At 37.4% G+C, this 19420-nt stretch overlaps 1 protein-coding gene across 6 annotated transcripts; it reads left to right on the forward strand.

The window, feature by feature from the left end:
* Nucleotides 1-1593: 1593 nt before the first annotated feature.
* Nucleotides 1594-18584, forward strand: LOC125870986 (protein PHOSPHATE STARVATION RESPONSE 1-like). 6 transcript variants are annotated; one of them, XM_049551550.1, is made up of 9 exons: nt 2891-2909; nt 3270-3340; nt 4251-4943; nt 5070-5280; nt 5396-5472; nt 5569-5608; nt 8931-8991; nt 17326-17395; nt 17881-18584. In XM_049551550.1, exons 3-9 carry the CDS (start codon nt 4341-4343, stop codon nt 18160-18162), a joined length of 1344 nt encoding a protein of 447 aa, XP_049407507.1. In that variant the 5' UTR covers nt 2891-2909; nt 3270-3340; nt 4251-4340; the 3' UTR covers nt 18163-18584. The 6 variants fall into 6 exon arrangements, with proteins under 6 accessions (XP_049407509.1, XP_049407508.1, XP_049407505.1 ...); XM_049551552.1 differs by lacking the exons at nt 2891-2909; nt 3270-3340 and adding an exon at nt 1594-1758 and having other exon boundaries at nt 5115-5280; XM_049551551.1 differs by lacking the exons at nt 2891-2909; nt 3270-3340 and adding an exon at nt 1595-1758 and having other exon boundaries at nt 5082-5280.
* Nucleotides 18585-19420: the final 836 nt, after the last annotated feature.

A 19420-nucleotide genomic window follows, 5' to 3' on the forward strand; every position in this document is an offset into this window, starting at 1 on the left:
CTGAGGTAATTGAAATCTGCCATCATACACATCCTAATTATCAGTTTAACGAGGAATATTACATGTTACTATTGAAGAGGTTGGGGAATCCAGTGGTAAACCATAACTCTCAACATAGGAATAAGTTAGCTTACTTTTTGGCAAATGAAGGAAGCAAATTAGGTACAACTAATGAAACCTCTATCCTAATAGCAACTTTAGTAGGTGTCAGACCTATTTTGCAAGCAGACAAAGACATAGTAATAATTAATAAACAAATTTCAGTATCTACGTGTACTAAACTAGCAATGTTTGAGAATCTAAATGTTATTACTAATGATGAAACTAGTAGATATGCTAATATTATAGCTAACAAAAGACACTAATATTGTAACTATAACTTATTTGTAATGCTCTAAGATATATAAAAATATCTCTGTTTGAAAATCATTGAATTTGACTCTAATACGTTAAAGACGTCTTTGATTTTTTTTGTTGAAGAAATATGAGTCTTTAACTCACAATTATTAATGACTCATAAACTAAAAGTTAAAAGTCATAAGTTGCTGATATTCAATTTTTAGTTTTGAACTTATTTTTGTATTTTTGCCTAAAAGCAGGAAAGGAACCAATTTGCAGTCATGGGTCACCTAAACCCCATTTAGTAGAAAATTATATTATTTATATATGATTAAAATTAGAGCAACTTTCACATATAGCAAACTCAAAATTCATATTTATATGTTAGAGCAAAGTTTGCATAATTACGCTCCATAGCAAACATAAATATGTATATTTCGCTATACATATACAAAAGAAAACAGTTGTATAATCTGCTTTGATATAAATATACAACAAGATCAATTGTATAAAGTGAGAGAGGCGAGTAAGCGAGAGAGATCTGGGAGAGTGGCGAGCGAGATCTGAGAGAGGGGAGAGAGGGAAACGAAAATATGTGTATATATATAATTTTCACGCATTTTATACATTTGCGTTTTTGTATAAAGTGGGAGAGGCGAGTGAGAGAGCGAGATCTGGGAGAGTGGCGAGTGAGATCTGGGAGAGGGGAGAGAGGGGAACGAAAATATATGTATATATACAATTTTCTCTCGCTTTATACAAACACAAACGCATTTTATACACTTGTGTTTGTATAAAAAATGAGAGAGGTGAGGGAGAGAACGAGAGTGGCGAGCGAGATTCACCAGGAGAGAGGTGAAATAGCAACAGTTTGCTATGAGGTACAATTAAATCAAACTATATTTATAGCATTTAATTTGAATTAATAGTTTGCTATTATATACAATTTTTCCTTAAAATTATTATTTTTATATATATATAGTAGATGTCAAACTCCCTTCATCTAGTTAATATGTTTATTTCTTTAGATTTTAAACTCCCTTTGAAAATCCTGTTCCCTCGAAATAAAAAGAATTAGATTATTAAAATCCAAAAAATATTTAAAAAACCACACGTGCACCGCACGAGAAACTCACCTTACAAACCAATAACATTGCTTTCTTGGTCAAATGGGACCCACCACATGATAGTCACCAACTTCTCCTCATATTCTCTCAAATCTCCTCACGCGCTCTACATAAGCGCTAAGCGCGTGTAGTCAACCTCCATCTCTGCAAGTAGGCACTGTACTACTAGAATACAAAATTCTCAGCCAACCAAAAAAATCAACGTTCATCGTTCAAATTCTTTCGATTTCGCCGGCGATGATATGAAATCCTCCAAAATCTGCAAAAACGATTTATCTGTTTATACATACAGGTAATTTCATATAGTGATGTTTATATGCTCTATGATTGGCCGGTTTTTCGGGTTCTAATGGAGCTGTTTTGATGTTCAACTTGAACTTTTTCTTTTGTGGGTGTGTTTTTAGGTAATAGTTTCGTATACCCTTTTCGTTTCTTTCAATAATTTTGATGTTTTTGGATGAAAATGGATAATCTTTTCCCAAAAGAAGTGATTTTTGATGTTATCTTTTCTTTTTGCTGAGTTTGATTGTAGCTCTAATTGGATATCTCTTGTGTGGGATAGGGTGGGGTGGGGTGGAGTGGGGTAAGTTGTCTTAGAAGACCTGTACTTTCTCTTATTAAACCTGTTCTTAGAGTCTTAGACAAGGGTAAACAGACAAAAAGCAAAGATTTCTTATAGGCATGCATACCAACTAGGTGGTATCAACTTAGGAGGGTTCCTTTGGTAGTGCTAGTAATGAGTTAACTTATTCAAGTGTTGATTTTGTGTATGTTAAACAACTTTTGGGCTGGTTAAGAAGTAAGTTATTCATGTATATTGATAAGATGTTTGGTTTGCAATTTAAAACCCGAATAAATAATGTGTTTATAAGTTATGAAGGAATTGGTGTATTATCTTATGTAGGGTAGAAGATGGAATAACTTATACCTGCATTACCAATTGACTCCTTAGTTGATAAAACTTGCCCAAGGACAGGATTTTGCTCGGAGCATTGCTAATCTAGTTAGTGACTAGGACTAAGTGTGAGATTTTTAGAGATCCTCTACTTTTAGAATTTAGAGAATCCCTAATTTGCCTTAAAAAGACAAATTATTCACCAATATTAGGATGGAATAAGTTCGTGACGAGCAAAATGAATATTAGAGGATTCAGAGAGCCCATTCAGATTAATTTGGGCTTGAGACATAGTTAATTGGTTACTTTTGCCGGGTTTTATTTAGATTAAGTTGGTTGAGATTGAAAATTTCAACATTGACTCTGTGTGTGGACTTCTTGCAACTTTATATTCAGTTTATCTGGTTGGGGTACTGAGATAAAAGCGGAAGCTTTAGGTTATAGCTGATGTCAGTGCTAAATTAACTTGACATGATCAATTCTATTCTGAGCAAAAGGAAAAGATGAATATAAGAGGTTAGCCTTGTATAAACATGGTTTAACAGCAGGTGGGTTCTTCTTGCATTCTGAAATTTATTAATCTCTTATCCCGATTTGATAGTACTACTCGACTTTTAGCCCTATCCAGTTCAGAGCTACATTAGCTTGGTAGTGTCATTCAAGTCCTATTCTCTTTTGTCATTACCAAAGATGTTATTCAAGCTTTTTTTTGGCCAACACAAGCTATGCTCACTCTTTGTGCAAAAATTGCTCCGTTTTGGCATGTAATCTCCACTCTAATAACTTTGCTCTTGTATAGTTGAATCCTTGCTATACATGTAAGACTATGAAAGCCTTGATGTCAACCTAATACCTTTCCTTCTGAATTCACAGAAGAAATCATTAATCTTTCTTGTTTTTTCAAATAGCCTTGGTGTCTAGACAACTTTCTTGCACCTCCACTAATTCAATGGGTCACCTGCTACCTCCACAGACACAGGTACCGGGTACTTAGAAAGAAATCACCCAGTGTTTTTGCCTTCACTAGGATTTGAACCTGAGTAATGAAATCATAAATCTTCTGGTTTGACTTCTCAAAGAAATAATTCTGTTGGGATTTCTAGATAAAGCTAAAAAAATGGAAGCTTGGTGCATGAAGCATCCCCGTTCTTGTGGGGTCTTGGAAAGAGTCGCACCACAAGGGGATGTGATGTTGCCATGTAGGCAGCCATCCTGACACACACATAAATGGCTAATTCTGTTGGGATTTCTAATGTGGATGTATCTGAAAAATGCATAGTATTTCCATGTGTACTGCAATGATGCGATTCATTTTTAGTTTATTTAACATTTCTTCAACTTAAAATTGTGAATATGATGTGTATCTTTGGTTGGCAAGGTTGCAATATTAGTGATAATTTACATCGAATTACTGTGGTTACAAAAATGATTCCAGTTGTACAATGTGTTCTACTTGGCAGTGCCGGGGTCTTGCATCATCTTACTGGCAAGTCATGCTTGATTTCTTTGCTTGGTTGTAAGTTAGCTGTCACAATGACATATAACTTTCATTTGTGGGGTTTAGCATGTATCTATCATGCAGTTTCTGTGTTTGCTGAATTTCACCATTGACAGAACTATGTTTAACCATCTAAATATTCCTATAATAAGGCAAGAAATATCTCGTATACTCCTTTTTAGTTGTAGTACGCTTGTTGTTTCTGTTCATAATAATCCATGTTGCTAAGCACTTAATTTTTAAAATGGTTATTTTTTCTTTTATATTTTTCCTTGGAATTGTGTCCAGTCATGAGTACCATGTGTGTTTAATAATCCTACATGCAAGGTATGTTATGTTTTGTCTTTGAGGTTCTTGGTGTTTTGATTTTGATGTCCTGCTGATGATGCAGGAATCAATCTTGGACACTGGTTACTAAGAAATTAGAAGATACTAATTGAGGAGAATATAGTAGTGTGCTGTACTCATCCACAAAGTTCAAATGGAAGCACGCCCTGCTGTGTCTGTGGTTGCAAGTCAACCCAGTAATTGTGGTGCATCAGGGGCACTTTCTTCTTCCTTCTCTATGTTTCCAACAGCCCTAGGAGAAAAGTACCCTAAGTTTCCAGACTTGCAGCAGGCTTTGATGGAGAAGGAGCTCAAGCAACATCCTGGAACTGTTGTCTCTTCTTTGCCTTCCAACAGTGGGGCTGTTGGTCTTATGTTCTCATCATCATCAGGATTTTCTGCAGATCTTCAGTTCTCATCTGTTTCACCCCAGGAAAAGCATTCAGGACCTGCACCTTTCATTTCTCCGTCAACATATAGTGAGACATCGATTCAATTACCTCATTCGGGAGTTCTTCAGTCCACAGCATCAAGCCAATATTTGAATGAAAACCATGAACCCTGGTGTATAGATCCATTGCCTAATTTCCTTGATTATTCGATGAATAACCCTGTCCAGAATAGTCAGGTAGCTTGTAGCAATAAACAAAGTGATTGGCAGGAGTGGGCCGACCTTGTACTCAATGATGAAGATGCTCTGCCTTCTAATTGGAACGACATCATTGCTGATACAAGTATTGGTGACTCGGAGCTGAAGGTCAGTTTTATTCTGCACTGACTGCTGAATTTCTATTCCTCATTCATTTACTTCTTTTTCATACGCATCTTATTGGTGTTGAAAGAACAGAAGGAGACCCATTCTTATCTTGTTGTGTGTTCAAAGATGCAATTTCAGGAGGAAAAACAACATTTGAATTTCCCAATGCAGCAAGTCCAAGCATCACAGCAAATCCCAGCTGTGCCTGTAGAAACTTCGGCAATTGCTCCTGTATCATCCCCTGCAAGTAGTGCTGCAACAAAGCAACGCATGCGTTGGACTCCAGAACTTCATGAAGCCTTTGTTGAAGCAGTCAACAAGCTTGGTGGAAGTGAAAGTGATTACTCTCCTTGCTGTGCATCACTTTTTATAAAGCTCTCCTTGTTGTGCATCATAAACCAAGTTTTAGTATTAGACTGTTGTCTGACTCAGTGATTTTACATGAGCTGCAGGAGCTACTCCCAAAGGGGTGCTAAAAATGATGAAAGTTGAGGGTTTGACCATCTATCACGTTAAAAGCCATTTGCAGGTTTGTGCTATCTCATGTCCTCAAGTTGATTCCCTTTGGAGATGGACCTGTTGTATTTCTTTATTGATCTTTTTGAACCATTTTTCTGAAATGCAGAAATATCGAACAGCTAGATATAAACCAGAAGCATCAGAAGGTATGTAGACATTTCTCACTCTTATGTGTTTGTTTACGTGTCTATCTTTTCATTCATTTTGTTTTTTTCTCTTTTCTCAAGCAATTTTAAAGAAGTGTTTTGTTCTTATTCTTGAATTAACTTTGATTGTTGTAAAGCTGTGAAAATCTTTTGAGCCAGTAGATGTCTAATTTTTGTTAAGTACTTGAGATCTGAAAGGTTCTTCTTCACAACCGCGTGCATGCGCATGTATGTGTGTTTGCATGTTTTAACTATTTATTCACATGTCAACTTATTGTTTTTGTATTTAATCTCATGTGAATTCCTCAATCCTTATATGCATGGTAGCAGATGATGAAATTATGCTTCGACAGCTATTCATATGGTAGCTTTTTAGTGCATAATAGATGAGCTTTCTCTAATGCCCAAGAAGAAATTCTATGTTGGATCTGAAAGATATGGACATATGAGTTATCAACTAGGTTTTGAAGCAATGAGTCTAGGATCAGATCTTTGTTGGTACTGTCTGTCTCAGGAACATGAACTTGTGCTCTGTTTGAGAACTTCATGTGATGTGGTATTTTTTTCCATGTTAGGGACATAATTGAATGAGATAATACTGTGCGGAAGCTATAGTGTAGGAAACTTAAAAAGTTTGGGACTACTTAAGGAAAACTGTAAATTTTGTACACAATTTCCAACATCTTGTACTTTGTTTTGTAACATCACTTCTCATAGCCTAGCTCACTACCTTAAGGTACTTCTTTTGTATGTTTCTCTTATTTAAACCTCCCTTCTCTCTCTCTCCCTCCCTCTCCTTCCTTAGCTGAATGTGTTTGCCTAACTTACACTGCATGCAGTATTTTCTTCTTAACTCCTATTTTTCTTTGATAAGACGTAATTTTATTAATATAACCCCAAGATGGTACTGCACTAGTAAAAAACAGTTTGCTGGGTATGAGTCTCTTAAAACTTCAGGGATTCCAAAAACTCCAACATTACATCAATGTCATTAGCAAAAGAAGCACTACACTGAAAATTTGAAATTCCGGATACATCTATTTTAGGTTCTTACATTTCTTTTTCAAAATAACTTCTCATACCAGAAAGTGGCAGAAACTGCTCCTCCATCTCTTCTTTTCCTGCATCCAGTTGCGGATTCAGGATTTCTGTGAAGGGGGTTCGAAATATAAACAAGTAAACATGTGAAAATTACAAGATGAAAAACTGAGCGACATAGGAGGAAACTAGTAATCTGAATCCAATAAGTTTAACTTGCCTTGTCATGCTGCGTTTGTTTTTTTTTTACTTTTATCCTATTTCATCGAGCTTTTTTAAAAAGTATTTCTTGTGTTTTTTTCTCTTTTATATTGCAGTGTTCTACTCTATTTTTTGAATTTTTTTTAAATTCAACCACTAAGATATTATAATATATATATTCATAAGATAAATAATTGACATTGTAGATTTTTTAGTCATTTAATTCAATTTACTAGGTTCGTCATTCATGAAAAAAACAAATGATGAATAGAACAAATAAGTTTAGTTTAGTTTTCATCTTTTTAAAATCGAACTGAAAAAAATAAGAAAGAAATACTATAAAATTAAGGGGGGGGGGGGATCAATTAATTATATTTTATTAAATAAAAGATTATTCACGACTTTTAAATTTCTTCATTCGATTAACTTTAATTCAATTTATTTTATATAATATTTTTTGTAAATCAATTTCAAATTTAATAATAATTCATCGTTAGTACATGGAAAGAGACTTGTGTAGAAATAAAATGAGAAGTATAAATAAGAAGAATAAAAGACAAAAGTATCTAAAATATGTCTAATAAATTTAAACAAAGATAAATTGAGAAAAAGAAAAAGCATAGAGAGAAAAATAATGATAACAAAATAATAAAGCTTTACATTGAACCAAAAACAATGAGGCATTTCATTGAGTTGGGATTTGAGCCCGAAACCAGAGCCCATTTAGCCTTCCAAAAACAATGAAATGAAGTTGGATTTGAGCCCAAAACAAGAGCCCATTCGGCCTTTTTTTTTTTTTTGAAAAGGTAACTTGTATTATAAACACAGGAATACCCAGGACGTACTCCAGTAATACTTACAATCAGAAATACAAAAGTGTTACTGTTTTCATATGAACTCATTAAGGACTCTAACATACTAGGTATATCCTCATCTTCATGAGGATATTCATGTTTACACCAAAAATAGAAAAGAGCTAAACATTTCAGCTTCATCTTCTCCATAGAGCTGCTCTTGTTCTCAAAACATCTCTGATTCCTTTCCAGCCAAATAGTTCACCAAATGCAGGCTGGGACAATCTTCCATCTCTCCCTGTTCCCCGACTGATTTCCATCCCGATTCCAACATGCCAAAGCTTCCTTTATGTTTCCTGGCATAGACCAACTGATGCCCCTTTTATTGATGAAAATTTGCCCAAGTTTCACTGTCTCCTTACGGTGTAAAAAGAGATGATTTATTGTCGCTGTCTCACATTCACAAAAAAAACATCTGGAGCACAAATCGAGGCCCTTCATACGGTTATCCTGCGTGAGAACAACCTGTTTTGCTAAGAGCCAAGTAAAACAGGCCACCTTGAAGGGCACCTTAACTTTCCAGATCATTTTCCATGGCCAGTAGCTTGATTGAGTGTGTGTCCTCTGTGAGCCCATTCGGCCTTTCAAAGCTGAAAAAAAAACAAGTGGAAAAATGTTGCAAGCGGGAATCGAACCCCAACTATCTCGGTCAACGTTGAACCCCTTTGCCGCTAAGCCATGCTTCTCTTTTGTTTTGAGGGGGTTCATTTTAATATATGTACTCATAACATCAGAAATAGACCTTATATATACAGTGTAATTTTTCGACCAGGGGGTTCAGGTGAACCCCCTGACCTCCACGTGGTACGCCCCTGCCTGCATCTGTTACTTTTTCACTCAGTGTAAATACTAAAATAGTTTCCACGGCCCCTCCCCCCTCAATTATACCCACTTCAATTGAAAATCTGTACATATTTTGTCTAAGGCTAATTTTGGGGATGAGAAAATCTTATCTGGAAGGGCATCAGTATGTTGAACATCCCTGACAGGAAATAGTGACAACTATTTTAGGATAGAAGAGTATTATGAACTTTATATTGTCTTGTAAAAAAATTCGAGCCTATCTTTTTCTGACCTGAATCAGATACTCTTCAACTTAATGGTTAATCAGCATAAAATATTTGATTGCTAAATATCCTGTGTTTCCAGGTTGTGACTAATTAATTTCTCCATCCATTCTTATCTTCTGATGATTTTGGTTGCTGACATTCGTTTCTTTTATCTCATAGCTGGGTGTTCAGAGAAGAAACAATCTTCACTAGATGATTTGGCATCTCTGGACTTAAAGACGTAAGTTGCTATTCCATGTCCACACCTCTATTGATATAATTATTACAAGTCACTTTATTATTCTATGCATAAGAGAACTTCCACATTATATCTTTTATGAAGTTATAACGTAAGTGTTCCCCTTCTCTCCTCCGTTTCACCTTCTATCCTGACCCTAACCCCCACCCCAAATGGAACAAAAGAATATCTCTGGTTGGCACAGTATATAGGAAGAGTGACTTCTTCTTTCCTCTCGCCAGAATTCTATCTTTTACAGAAGACCCTGGCACTGAATCTTAACTGCTTCTTTGTTTTCCAGCATAAAACTTTCTTCCACAGGCAGCATTTTCTCTCTATCCTCTAGCTACTATTGAAAAATTACCAGTTTTCTCTTCCTCACCTAAAATAACAGATTATCAAATTTGGTGCAAGGGCCAACTTGAGTTTCCAGTAATCAGGGGTTGGCCCATCATCATTCCAGAATCTCCTCTTCATTGTCATCTTTTATTTTCTGGCTCTGCTGGATTCTTCCTTCTCAAAATTCATCTTTGAATATGTTATCCACAACCTCTGAAGAACAGAGGCTGGCATCCATGGCAGCTTTAGTGGTGTCGCTGTCTTTTTTTGATGAAGTGATGTCTCTGTCTTCTGCGATGAGCCAATTCTTTGACATGCAGAATTGTTTTCTCTTGGGCTTGGGATTGGGCTATTGATTATGTAATTTGAGTCTTGGAGATATCTGTTTCTTGGTCTTGGGATATGGGCTAGTTTTGGTGATAGAAGTTTCAGTTTCTGGTTTTGTGGTCTGGGGCATTGGTTCAGATAAGGATTTTGGGATTTTAATCTTTCTTGTTTTGTGTTTGACCCCTGTCTGTATTAATGTTTTTAGATTGTGGGAGTGGTTTAACCTGTTAGATTTTGGGTGTAGGCATTGTAGGTTTTGATGTTTTTAGAGGGATGGGTGTTGTCTTTTTCTTTTTCCTGTGATATTGTACTTTGTTATTAAACAATTCCTGGGCCAACAAAATGCTCACATAATTATCATGCACATACTTGATTTTGCCATCTTTTGGAAATATCCTTTGCCTTGTTAATTTGGATTTGCTTGTTTGTCCTCAAATTTACAAGAGAATTAACCGACTATTACCAGATTTATCTTCATCATTTGCAATCACAACACAAGTTTTTAGAAACAGTTTCTACTGAAGTATTTAGAACAGCAATAATGTGGAATGTTTGTCCACCCCCCCCCCCCCCTCTCTTTCCCCCTATCCTATCCTGCTTCGTCCTCAATGAGGCTGTTCGTGATGTGGATACCAGAAAGCAGTGTCCCGGAAATGCATTTACATAACCATAGCATGTGGTCTGTCCCCTTTTCGTTTTGCATTACATGATGCTTAGGTTCTGTTTAATTAACTTTCTGGTTTAGCTTTCATGTAGGAATGTGATTTGCAGGTAACCTATTGATATCATATACATGTTCAGTCTCAATTTAGTCTTTTTTTGTTTCACCTTTTGTAGATGAAGTTAGCAATTTTTTAAGGGACTTGAATAAATCACTATCTATAATTAAAGTTACCTGTTTCCATCTTATACGGGATTAAAGATTAAATCTCATAATGGGTGATTTGGTTTGAAGACTACATATGGAATATGGAATGGCGCTGAAAATGCTCCCAGGCACTTTTATCGAGACTTCCTTTTAAAAGACCCCTTCAGGGTCTCTGATCCCTTTTCCGGTGGTCTTCAACCACCGGAATCTTCCCTATCCTTCCTTTTCTTTGAAAGCCTTTTTTTCATCATGGAAAATCGTATTTACTTTAGACTAGGTGGGAAATCTTTTGACATTACAGAGACTATAATGATTTCTGATACATGGTTTGAATGGGTGGAAAACTCTAGGTACTACACCAGGAGGATGACTTTAAGCAAAGGGGCTATGGTTTGGCTATGCAGAAGGTTGCGAGAAGCATCAGAAGTCAGGGGTAAAATGTTTAAGACATGGAGAGGCAGAGATGTTTCAACTAATATCTTTTGCTCCTTGAAGTTCAACAAGTTTGGATGGCCAAATGAGGTCTGTTGTTATTATTCCAGAAAACAAGGACAATGAGGGGTGGTTGGGACTTGTCAGTCGGATTGAAAGCTTCATTAATAGGAGATCTTTAATGCAAGCTGGTACTCCAGCAGTAGGGGAGATAAATCATCCTTCAAAGAGGGGAGAAGGTAGCTACAAGGATGCTCTCTATAAGAACAGATGGATGGTGCAGGAACCAACTATCTCCAAGGTACAAGGCACTGTGACAGCTTCTTCACACCATGATGGAAAGGATCTTTTACAGAGATGCCTAGTAGGAAGCTTTCCAGATTTCAACGAGATGCCAACAAGAAATGATGTGAGAAGGTGGATCCAACAAACTTGGAGAGGAGTTTACAATATCCAGGTTTTCGACATGAATGGCATTCAATTCCTGTTCGAATTCCAGTCGAGGAAAGATGCACAACACATTCTTCTTGGTAATTGGAAGAGACAGGGCAAACAACTTGTGCTTGACTGGTGGTCTCCGACATCTGGGGCTTATCCAGCCCACACCACTTTTCAATGGTTTTGGATTCGAGTACTTGGTCTACCTCTCCAACTATGGTCTGAGAATATTATGAAAGAGATAGGAGATCAATGTGGGGGATGGCTTGCAACAGAAGAAGAAACCACGATAAAAAACCATCTGCGATGGGCTCGAATCAAAGTGAAAGGCCCTATTGAAAATATTCCCAGGGAAGTTGAAATTCAAGATGGTGGTTTGATTTTTTCCCTTCCAGTTTGGGTTGAAGCTCCGGCAAGATTTCGCAGATCTGAGGTGGTTGAGCTTGACAGCCAAGAAATCAGTCCTAGGCTAGAAAAGGAAAGGGATAAAGCTGCTAACTCCATAAAGCAAATGTTGACTTCCCAGGAATTAGGGCAAAGGAGAGAGAGAAAGGATCTTGTGGATAATGATATGCATTTAAGGAATGTTGTGGGGTCCAGTAGCCATGTGGATAAAGCTGCTGATGCCATAAAGCAGATGTTGACTTCACAGAGAATTGGGCTAAGGAGAGAGGGAAATGATCTTGTGGATGTGATGGGACATGCATACGGGGGCCCCACTGTTGCAGGTCCAGTGAAACCCCAATCAAATTATTTGGGCCAGCCGACCCATTTAAATAAAAGCCCAACAAAAGTTGTTGAGCCTTTTATTAAAGATATTAACATTTGGCCAGTTAATACAGAAGCCCAAAATACTCTGTCAACATGCATAGAACAGAGTATGTGGAGTGAAGTGTCAAGAAGAGCTAATCAGACGAAGTCTCTGCAGCTGGACAATATAGAGAAGCGTCATTCAAAGTCGATTATGTCGGAAATAAGGGAGACAAGTGATAAAACTAAGGAAGGGGAGGTACAGGGGAATTCTCAACAATTAATTCCTCTTAGTGATCCGACACCTCTCAATTGTGATGCCTCTGAATGCAGCAAAGAGGCAGAGGGGAAAACAAACCAATGGGTACAAGACAATATCCTCCGACTCAGCCAAATGTTTGGAATGTCTTTTGATGGTTGTTCTGGGGAAGCTTTGACCCTTCTGTTAAAAATTGATCAAAGAAGGGAAAAGGAAGGCTCCTTAGCCTCGAGTGCGACAGAACATAAGGACAATCAGATAATCCCTAAAGAGCTCAAAAATTTGATCTTCGATGTGAAGTTCAAGGATGGGGAACCTAGGAGTGAATCTAGAAGCAGGGGGAGAAATTGTGCCACCCAGTTACAATGAATTTAAAGATTCTATCATGGAATGTTAGGGGTTTAAACATGGAGAATAAAAGAAATTTGGTGAAAAGCAGAATACAACAGGAGGGGGTAGATATTATAGTTTTGATGGAGACAAAGCTAAATGGGGCAGTGGGGGATTATATACAACAATTAGGGGGGAATAGGTGGATGGGGGGAATATGGCTGGAAGCGATTGGCAGCAAGGGTGGAATTTTAGTTATGTGGGACAAAAGATCATGGAAAGGGGAGATGGTGGAATATGGGAACCAATCAATTACTTGTAAATTATGTGGAGTTAATCAAGAACTAACTTGGTTTCTCACAGCAGTCTATGCATCTTGTGATAGAAATGAAAGGATGGAGTTGTGGGAAGAATTAGGAGCTATGAGGAGTCTATGTGAAGGACCCTGGGTAGTGTGTGGGGATTTCAATACTACTAGGTTTCCTTCCGAGAAAACCAACTGTATCAGGCTTTCTAGAGCCATGATAGATCTGTCCAGTTGTATCAACGAATTGGAGCTGATTGACCCCCCTTTATTTGGGGGATCACACACTTGGAGAGGAGGGGCAAACCATAGGAATGCCTCCAGGATTGACAGATTTTTGTACTCGTTCCCATGGGATGAAATGTTCCTTCAAATTAGGCAATGTACTCTGCCTAGCTTGGGGTCTGACCATAATCCGATTGTCTTAACATGTGGGAATACGGCCTTCATGAGATCTTATTTCAAGTTTGAAAAGTGGTGGCTTAATGTAGAGGGTTTCAAAAGTAAAGTTCATGAATGGTGGAGCTCCTTTGAAGTGTCGGGAAGACCGGACTACAAACTAGCTACTAAGTTGAGGCTGCTTAAAACAAAACTGAAGGAATGGAGCAGAGAGAATAGGGGGAATTGGAAGGCAAGGAAGGAACAAATTTTGAGTCAGATAGGGGACATGGAAGTTACTCAAGAGTCTAGATCTCTTACTGATGATGAACAGATACTAAAGGTACACTTGGCCATGGAATACGAGGAGGTGGCAAAAAATGAAGAAATTTTTTGGAGACAGAGGTCCAGAATTCAGTGGATCAAGAATGGCGATAAAAATACGAAGTATTTCCACAGAATGGCAACAGCTCACAAGAGAATCAACACCATTGAGTCATTAATGATTAATGGAGAGTTATCCTCTGAGCCAGTGGAAATCAAGAACTCTATTGTGGATTTTTACCACCATTTGTATAAGGAGGAAGAAAACTTGAGACCCTCACTAAATATTCATAATGTACAGAGAATAACAATGGAGGAGCAGAGCTGGTTATCTAGAGAATTCAGTGAGGATGAGGTGCTAGAAGGGATAAGATTGTGTGCTTGTGATAAAGCACCTGGGCCTGATGGTTACACCATGGCCTTTTTTCAGGCATTCTGGGAAACCATAAAGGAAGATCTGATGCAGACCTTCCAAAACTTTCACTATCACCAAAGTTTTGAGAAGAGTTTCAATGCTACCTTTGTGGCTCTAATTCCTAAGAAGGTGGGGGCAAATGATCTAAGAGACTTCAGACCAATCAGTCTCATTACTGGGGTTTATAAAATAATTGCCAAAGTGTTGGCAGAAAGGTTGAAGAAGGTGATAGACAAGCTAGTCAACAAAAATCAAATGACTTTCATTAAAGGGAGACAAATAATGGATGCTGCTTTAATTGCTAGTGAATGTATTGATACTAGGATTAGAGGAGATGTGCCAGGGGTAATGTGCAAATTGGATATTGAAAAAGCCTATGACCATCTTAATTGGGACTTCCTGATCAACATTCTTAGACAAATGGGTTTTGGCCCTACATGGCTCAAGTGGATTGAGTTCTGTATTAAAACCACCAGGTTCTCCATTTTGGTTAATGGAGAACCTGTAGGTTTTTTTCCTGCTGAAAGAGGTCTTAGACAAGGAGACCCTTTGTCCCCTTTCCTGTTTATCATTGCTATGGAAGGGTTGGACAGTTTGATGAGGAGAGCTTCTCTAAACAACTGGATTAGGGGTTTCAGAATCAAAAACAGGGTTAATGAGGTGATGGATATGACTCATTTATTGTATGCGGATGACACAATAATTTTTTGTGAAGCAGAGCAGGAACAACTTTGTCACATCAGAATTATTCTGGTAATTTTTGAGGCATGCTCTGGACTTAAGGTGAACTGGAGAAAAAGTAGCATTTTTCCTATTAAAGAGGTCCAACAGATTCAAGCTTTGGCCAATATATTGAAGTGCAAGATAGAGAGGTTGCCTACAGTTTACCTAGGTCTGCCATTGGGTGCTAAGCATAAAGCAGTCAGCATCTGGGATGGTGTACTAGAAAAATCAGAGAGGAGACTGGCACTTTGGAAATCCCAATATCTATCCTTGGGGGGTAGAGTCACTTTGATTAATTCTGTTTTGGACTCTTTGCCAACTTATCTGATGTCACTTTTTCCCATTCCCGGCAAGGTAGTCAAAGCTATAGACTCTTTGAGGAGAAACTTCCTTTGGCAAGGTAACAAGATTGAGAAGAGCTACAACTTAGTTAAATGGATGGCGGTTCAACAGAGCAAAATGTGTGGGGGTTTGGGAGTAAGAAATTTAAAGATACACAACAACAGTTTACTTACCAAATGGTTGTGGAGATACAATTTGGAAGATCAAGCTCTATGGAAGGAACTCATTCAACACAAGTATGGTCAGGAAGATCAATGGTGTTCAGAGGAAGTGACAGAAACATATGGTGTGGGAGTATGGAGGACTATAAGAAACCTATGGCTGGCATTCAGAGACAATGTAAGGATAAAGGTTGGTCGAGGAAATAAGGCTTTGTTTTGGAAGGAAGACTGGACTGGTCAAGGGTCCTTGGAAAATTTATTCCCTGGGTTGTTTTCCATTTGCCTGAATCCTGACAGCAAAATACAAGAGGTTTGGTCCCCACAAGGATGGAATTTTCTCTTTAGGAGGTTTCTTAATGATTGGGAAATAGAGTGGGTATCGGATATGCTAGCTTTGATTGGAGATTTTCCTGGCACAAATCTGGAAACAGATAAATTGCTATGGAGGCATCATACTGATGGTCAATTCTATGTGAACAGATTGTATAAAAGGGATCTAGCCACAATTGCGGGGAAGAAATCAGGGCCATGGAGTACTATATGGAAAAGTGTAGCCCCTACTAAGGTGAAGTGTTTCACTTGGTTGGTAACTAGAAGGGCTTGCCTGACACATGATAAACTTCAAAAGAGGGGAAAAATTATTGCCTCAAGATGTTATCTTTGTAAAGAGGCTCTAGAAACCAACAATCATCTGTTTCTCCACTGCAAAGTAACAACACAAGTATGGGCTCTATTCACCAATATAAAGAGCCTAAATTGGATTATGCCAGAACATACAGCAGACCTACTAAGTTGTTGGGTCAGAAGGGGAGGCAGTAAGAGCCAGAGGAGGTGGTGGAGAACAGTACCTGCTTGTATCTGGTGGATCATTTGGAAGGAGAGAAATCAGAGAATTTTTGTAGGGAAAGAATGCACTATAGGGAAGATTAAGTGGAAAGTAATTACCACTTTAGGTTTTTGGTGTAAAGAAATGAACATAGAAGAAGAAATTCAACTAGTGGATTTCATAGGAGCTTTGTAAGTAGTCCTGTTTTTTTTGTTGGTTTTTCTATGTAACTAACACTTTTGGAGGTGGCCAGCATAGCCCTTAATGCTGAGGAATACAATATTACCAGTTTCAAAAAAAATAATAAAAATCACTATCTATAACGCTAAATTTAGAGATTAGGAAACTGAAAATTCTACAAGTTTGAAAACTCTTCATTTGAAGATATTCAAATAATTACAACAGAAATAAAATAGTTAATATTGACTGTTAAAGCCAAAATCGACCAGTTTTCTGGAGGGTAATACTGAGCTAATTCTCTTGCACATAAAAATGAGAGGAATTCCTACTTCTACATTAATGGGGAGTATAATCTAATTATTACAAGTTACTGTATAATGGACTTCGTTAAGAGTACTATTTATTTACGCATATGCTTGGAGACCAAGATCATATAATAAAAGAGAACCTGAACAAAATATGGTGGGCTCAAATTATTTTCTTGGATTTCTACGCCATAAACCCTTAACTTATTTACACCTGTTATTAGGAAACATGGAATGTACTTAGTATGACAAATGTTTAAGCTTCCCTCAAAAAGAATGACAAATAATAGTAAGTAGTAGTGGATGATGTTTAGCTGAAGGATCTATTTGTTCCCCATAGGAGAAAGTTGGGGGAGGGGGCAGAGAGAGAGAGAGAGAGAGAGAGAGAGAGAGAGAGAGGGAGAGAGAGAGGAAGAGGAGGGTGGGGTGCATGAAGGTTCTGCAATTGAGGCCAGATAGCTGGAGAATTTTGTGCATGTATTATCTAACACAGGTCACTACTGGTGCTCCGATACAATGACTGGGTGGTAGCTTCGGGGGCTCTATTTATGTAATTTTGAGTTACCTGTTATATCTTATTGTCGTGTATACTTGCACACTTGCTTCATTCAAATCTGGTGTGTTGGGCTGACACAGGGGAATTGAGATCACTGAAGCATTACGATTGCAGATGGAAGTTCAGAAGCGTCTCCATGAACAGCTTGAGGTATGGCTTCTTTCTGTTGAGCTAAAAAATACTAGCGCTTTGATTGGTGATCATTGCTGGCGTCTTCAACAAAGAACTGTCTGTTATATGAGAATATCTGCTTGTCATGTTTTAATTTTCTTATGGATAGCTTTTGGCTGCTTATGGCCTTTTAGAGTCTTCCAATCGTAACTGATAATTCTGAAGATAATGAAAAGTGCACGTTAGATTTTCTTGTTGTACATTTTCTGTTTAATTTATAATGTAAGCAATTTCTGTAGTTTTCTCTTCCTTGTCAATCTTTTTGATAAGTCAATTTTGAGTTAATCATAGTTCAGTCTTGGGGATAAAAATCTTCTCTATCATGGGTAATAGAATAGCTTTCTTATGCTCATTGATATAATGAATAGCCAGCTCATCCAATCTCGTATTTGATTGTCTCGTGGTAATCTAACTTGCAGCACTTGTGATGTTATGTGCACTTATATTGTCATGTACTTGTCCAGATTCAAAGAAATCTGCAGCTTCGTATAGAAGAACAAGGGCGATACCTCCAGATGATGTTTGAGAAGCAGTGCAAGTCAATGCCTGGCGCAGACTCGGCTAAAGGCTCATCATCTTCCACAGCAGATGATGCCTTTGCACAGTTGTCACAGGTTGACACTGCTAAAGAAGTTGATCAAGAGAAACAGAAAGAGCGGGAAAGGGAAGTTCTTGGAGATCCTGAGACAAATATAACCAGCACATCTGATTCACCTCCTTTGAAGCGCTCTAAATTGGATGAATAAGCATTTGTAGGTTCAAAACACCATTGGTAGACTGTAGAATAGTAATATATTGACGCTTGGAACATCAAATCCTTGAGTAGTACGGAGTTGGCTCGTGAAGGAGCTAAAAATACCATGATATTCTTTTCATAGACAATATCTCGAGGGGCCATGGCGTGTCCTCTCATTTGACATAGATCATAAAGAAATATCAAACCTTTGATGTTAGATTTGTGACATTTCAGAGTCATCTTGGAAGGAAAACGAGGAACTATTGGTCGTCCTCGTCGTGTCAAATTCCATCAACTGAAAATGTAGCATGTCTGAACATGAATTGTTCTGTTATAGTCTTATGTATCAGGAAGGAAAATAGTTCTTATTGCTTGAATTCTCATCAGTCACATTATGTAAATATAATCTTTGGCTAAGGATGCTGTTTTTTTCTTTTTATAATCATGTTCAAGTAGGCTTAGGAATTCCAGAGAAGTGATTAGTCTTCCTTGTTATCTCCCTTCATCATGTAAGTGGAAAAAGGAAAAAAAAAACATAGAAGAAAGGCAAAAAAGATCAGTACAACAACAATATACCCCATATTCAACGGGTAATCTCACAAGTGGGGTCTGGAGAAAAAAAATCCAGAAAAAACTATCTTACCACATTTTGGTGCGTCAAGATATATGTATCTCAGGATACATGAGGTCAAAATTAGGTGTGATTTGTTCTAAATACATGGATCTAGTGTGATTCACATGTATACATAACAAATCTCGCTTGCCTCTCTACCTATTTTAGTATATCTGGTAGCAAAAATACATGTATCTTCCTCAATATATAGGATAAGAAACTCTTAGTTAGTGGTAAGATACGTAATGTTTTAAAAGTATAAGTAATAATAATATATATGATAGTGAAAGTTTCTCAATAAAAATACTATACCAGATAATGTACAAACTTACTTTTTTCACAGTCATAAGAATATAGTTTTAATTAGAATGAATAATTTATAATGAGTTATAATTGGCCAACCTACAAGTATGTTAGGATTCTGAGTTTGGATACCTTTGTATCAAAGCTATCTATATACTACCTAATCACACATGATAAATGATCATACACAATATCATCTTAGTATTAAAAAATATTAGAGAACAATATAAGATTTTTTTAAATTTTTTTAGTGTGTCCAGAGAATTAAATAGGTTGTGGAAGAAGCAATGTGTTCCTACCTGTCCAAGTAACGTGTCTTCTAATCAAACCAATGACATTTCAACTATCAATT

This window comes from Solanum stenotomum, chromosome 7 (genome assembly GCF_019186545.1).
Source record: "Solanum stenotomum isolate F172 chromosome 7, ASM1918654v1, whole genome shotgun sequence".
Lineage (NCBI taxonomy): Eukaryota > Viridiplantae > Streptophyta > Magnoliopsida > Solanales > Solanaceae > Solanum > Solanum stenotomum.

Bases quoted from the DNA above. Each gene is read 5' to 3' on its own strand.
- LOC125870986 (XM_049551548.1), top strand. From the start codon at position 4,341: ATGGAAGCACGCCCTGCTGTGTCTGTGGTTGCAAGTCAACCCAGTAAT. The intron at 4,944-5,069 runs GTCAGTTTTATT...GTGTGTTCAAAG, and splicing joins TTGGTGACTCGGAGCTGAAG to ATGCAATTTCAGGAGGAAAA. The intron at 5,473-5,568 runs GTTTGTGCTATC...TCTGAAATGCAG, and splicing joins ACGTTAAAAGCCATTTGCAG to AAATATCGAACAGCTAGATA.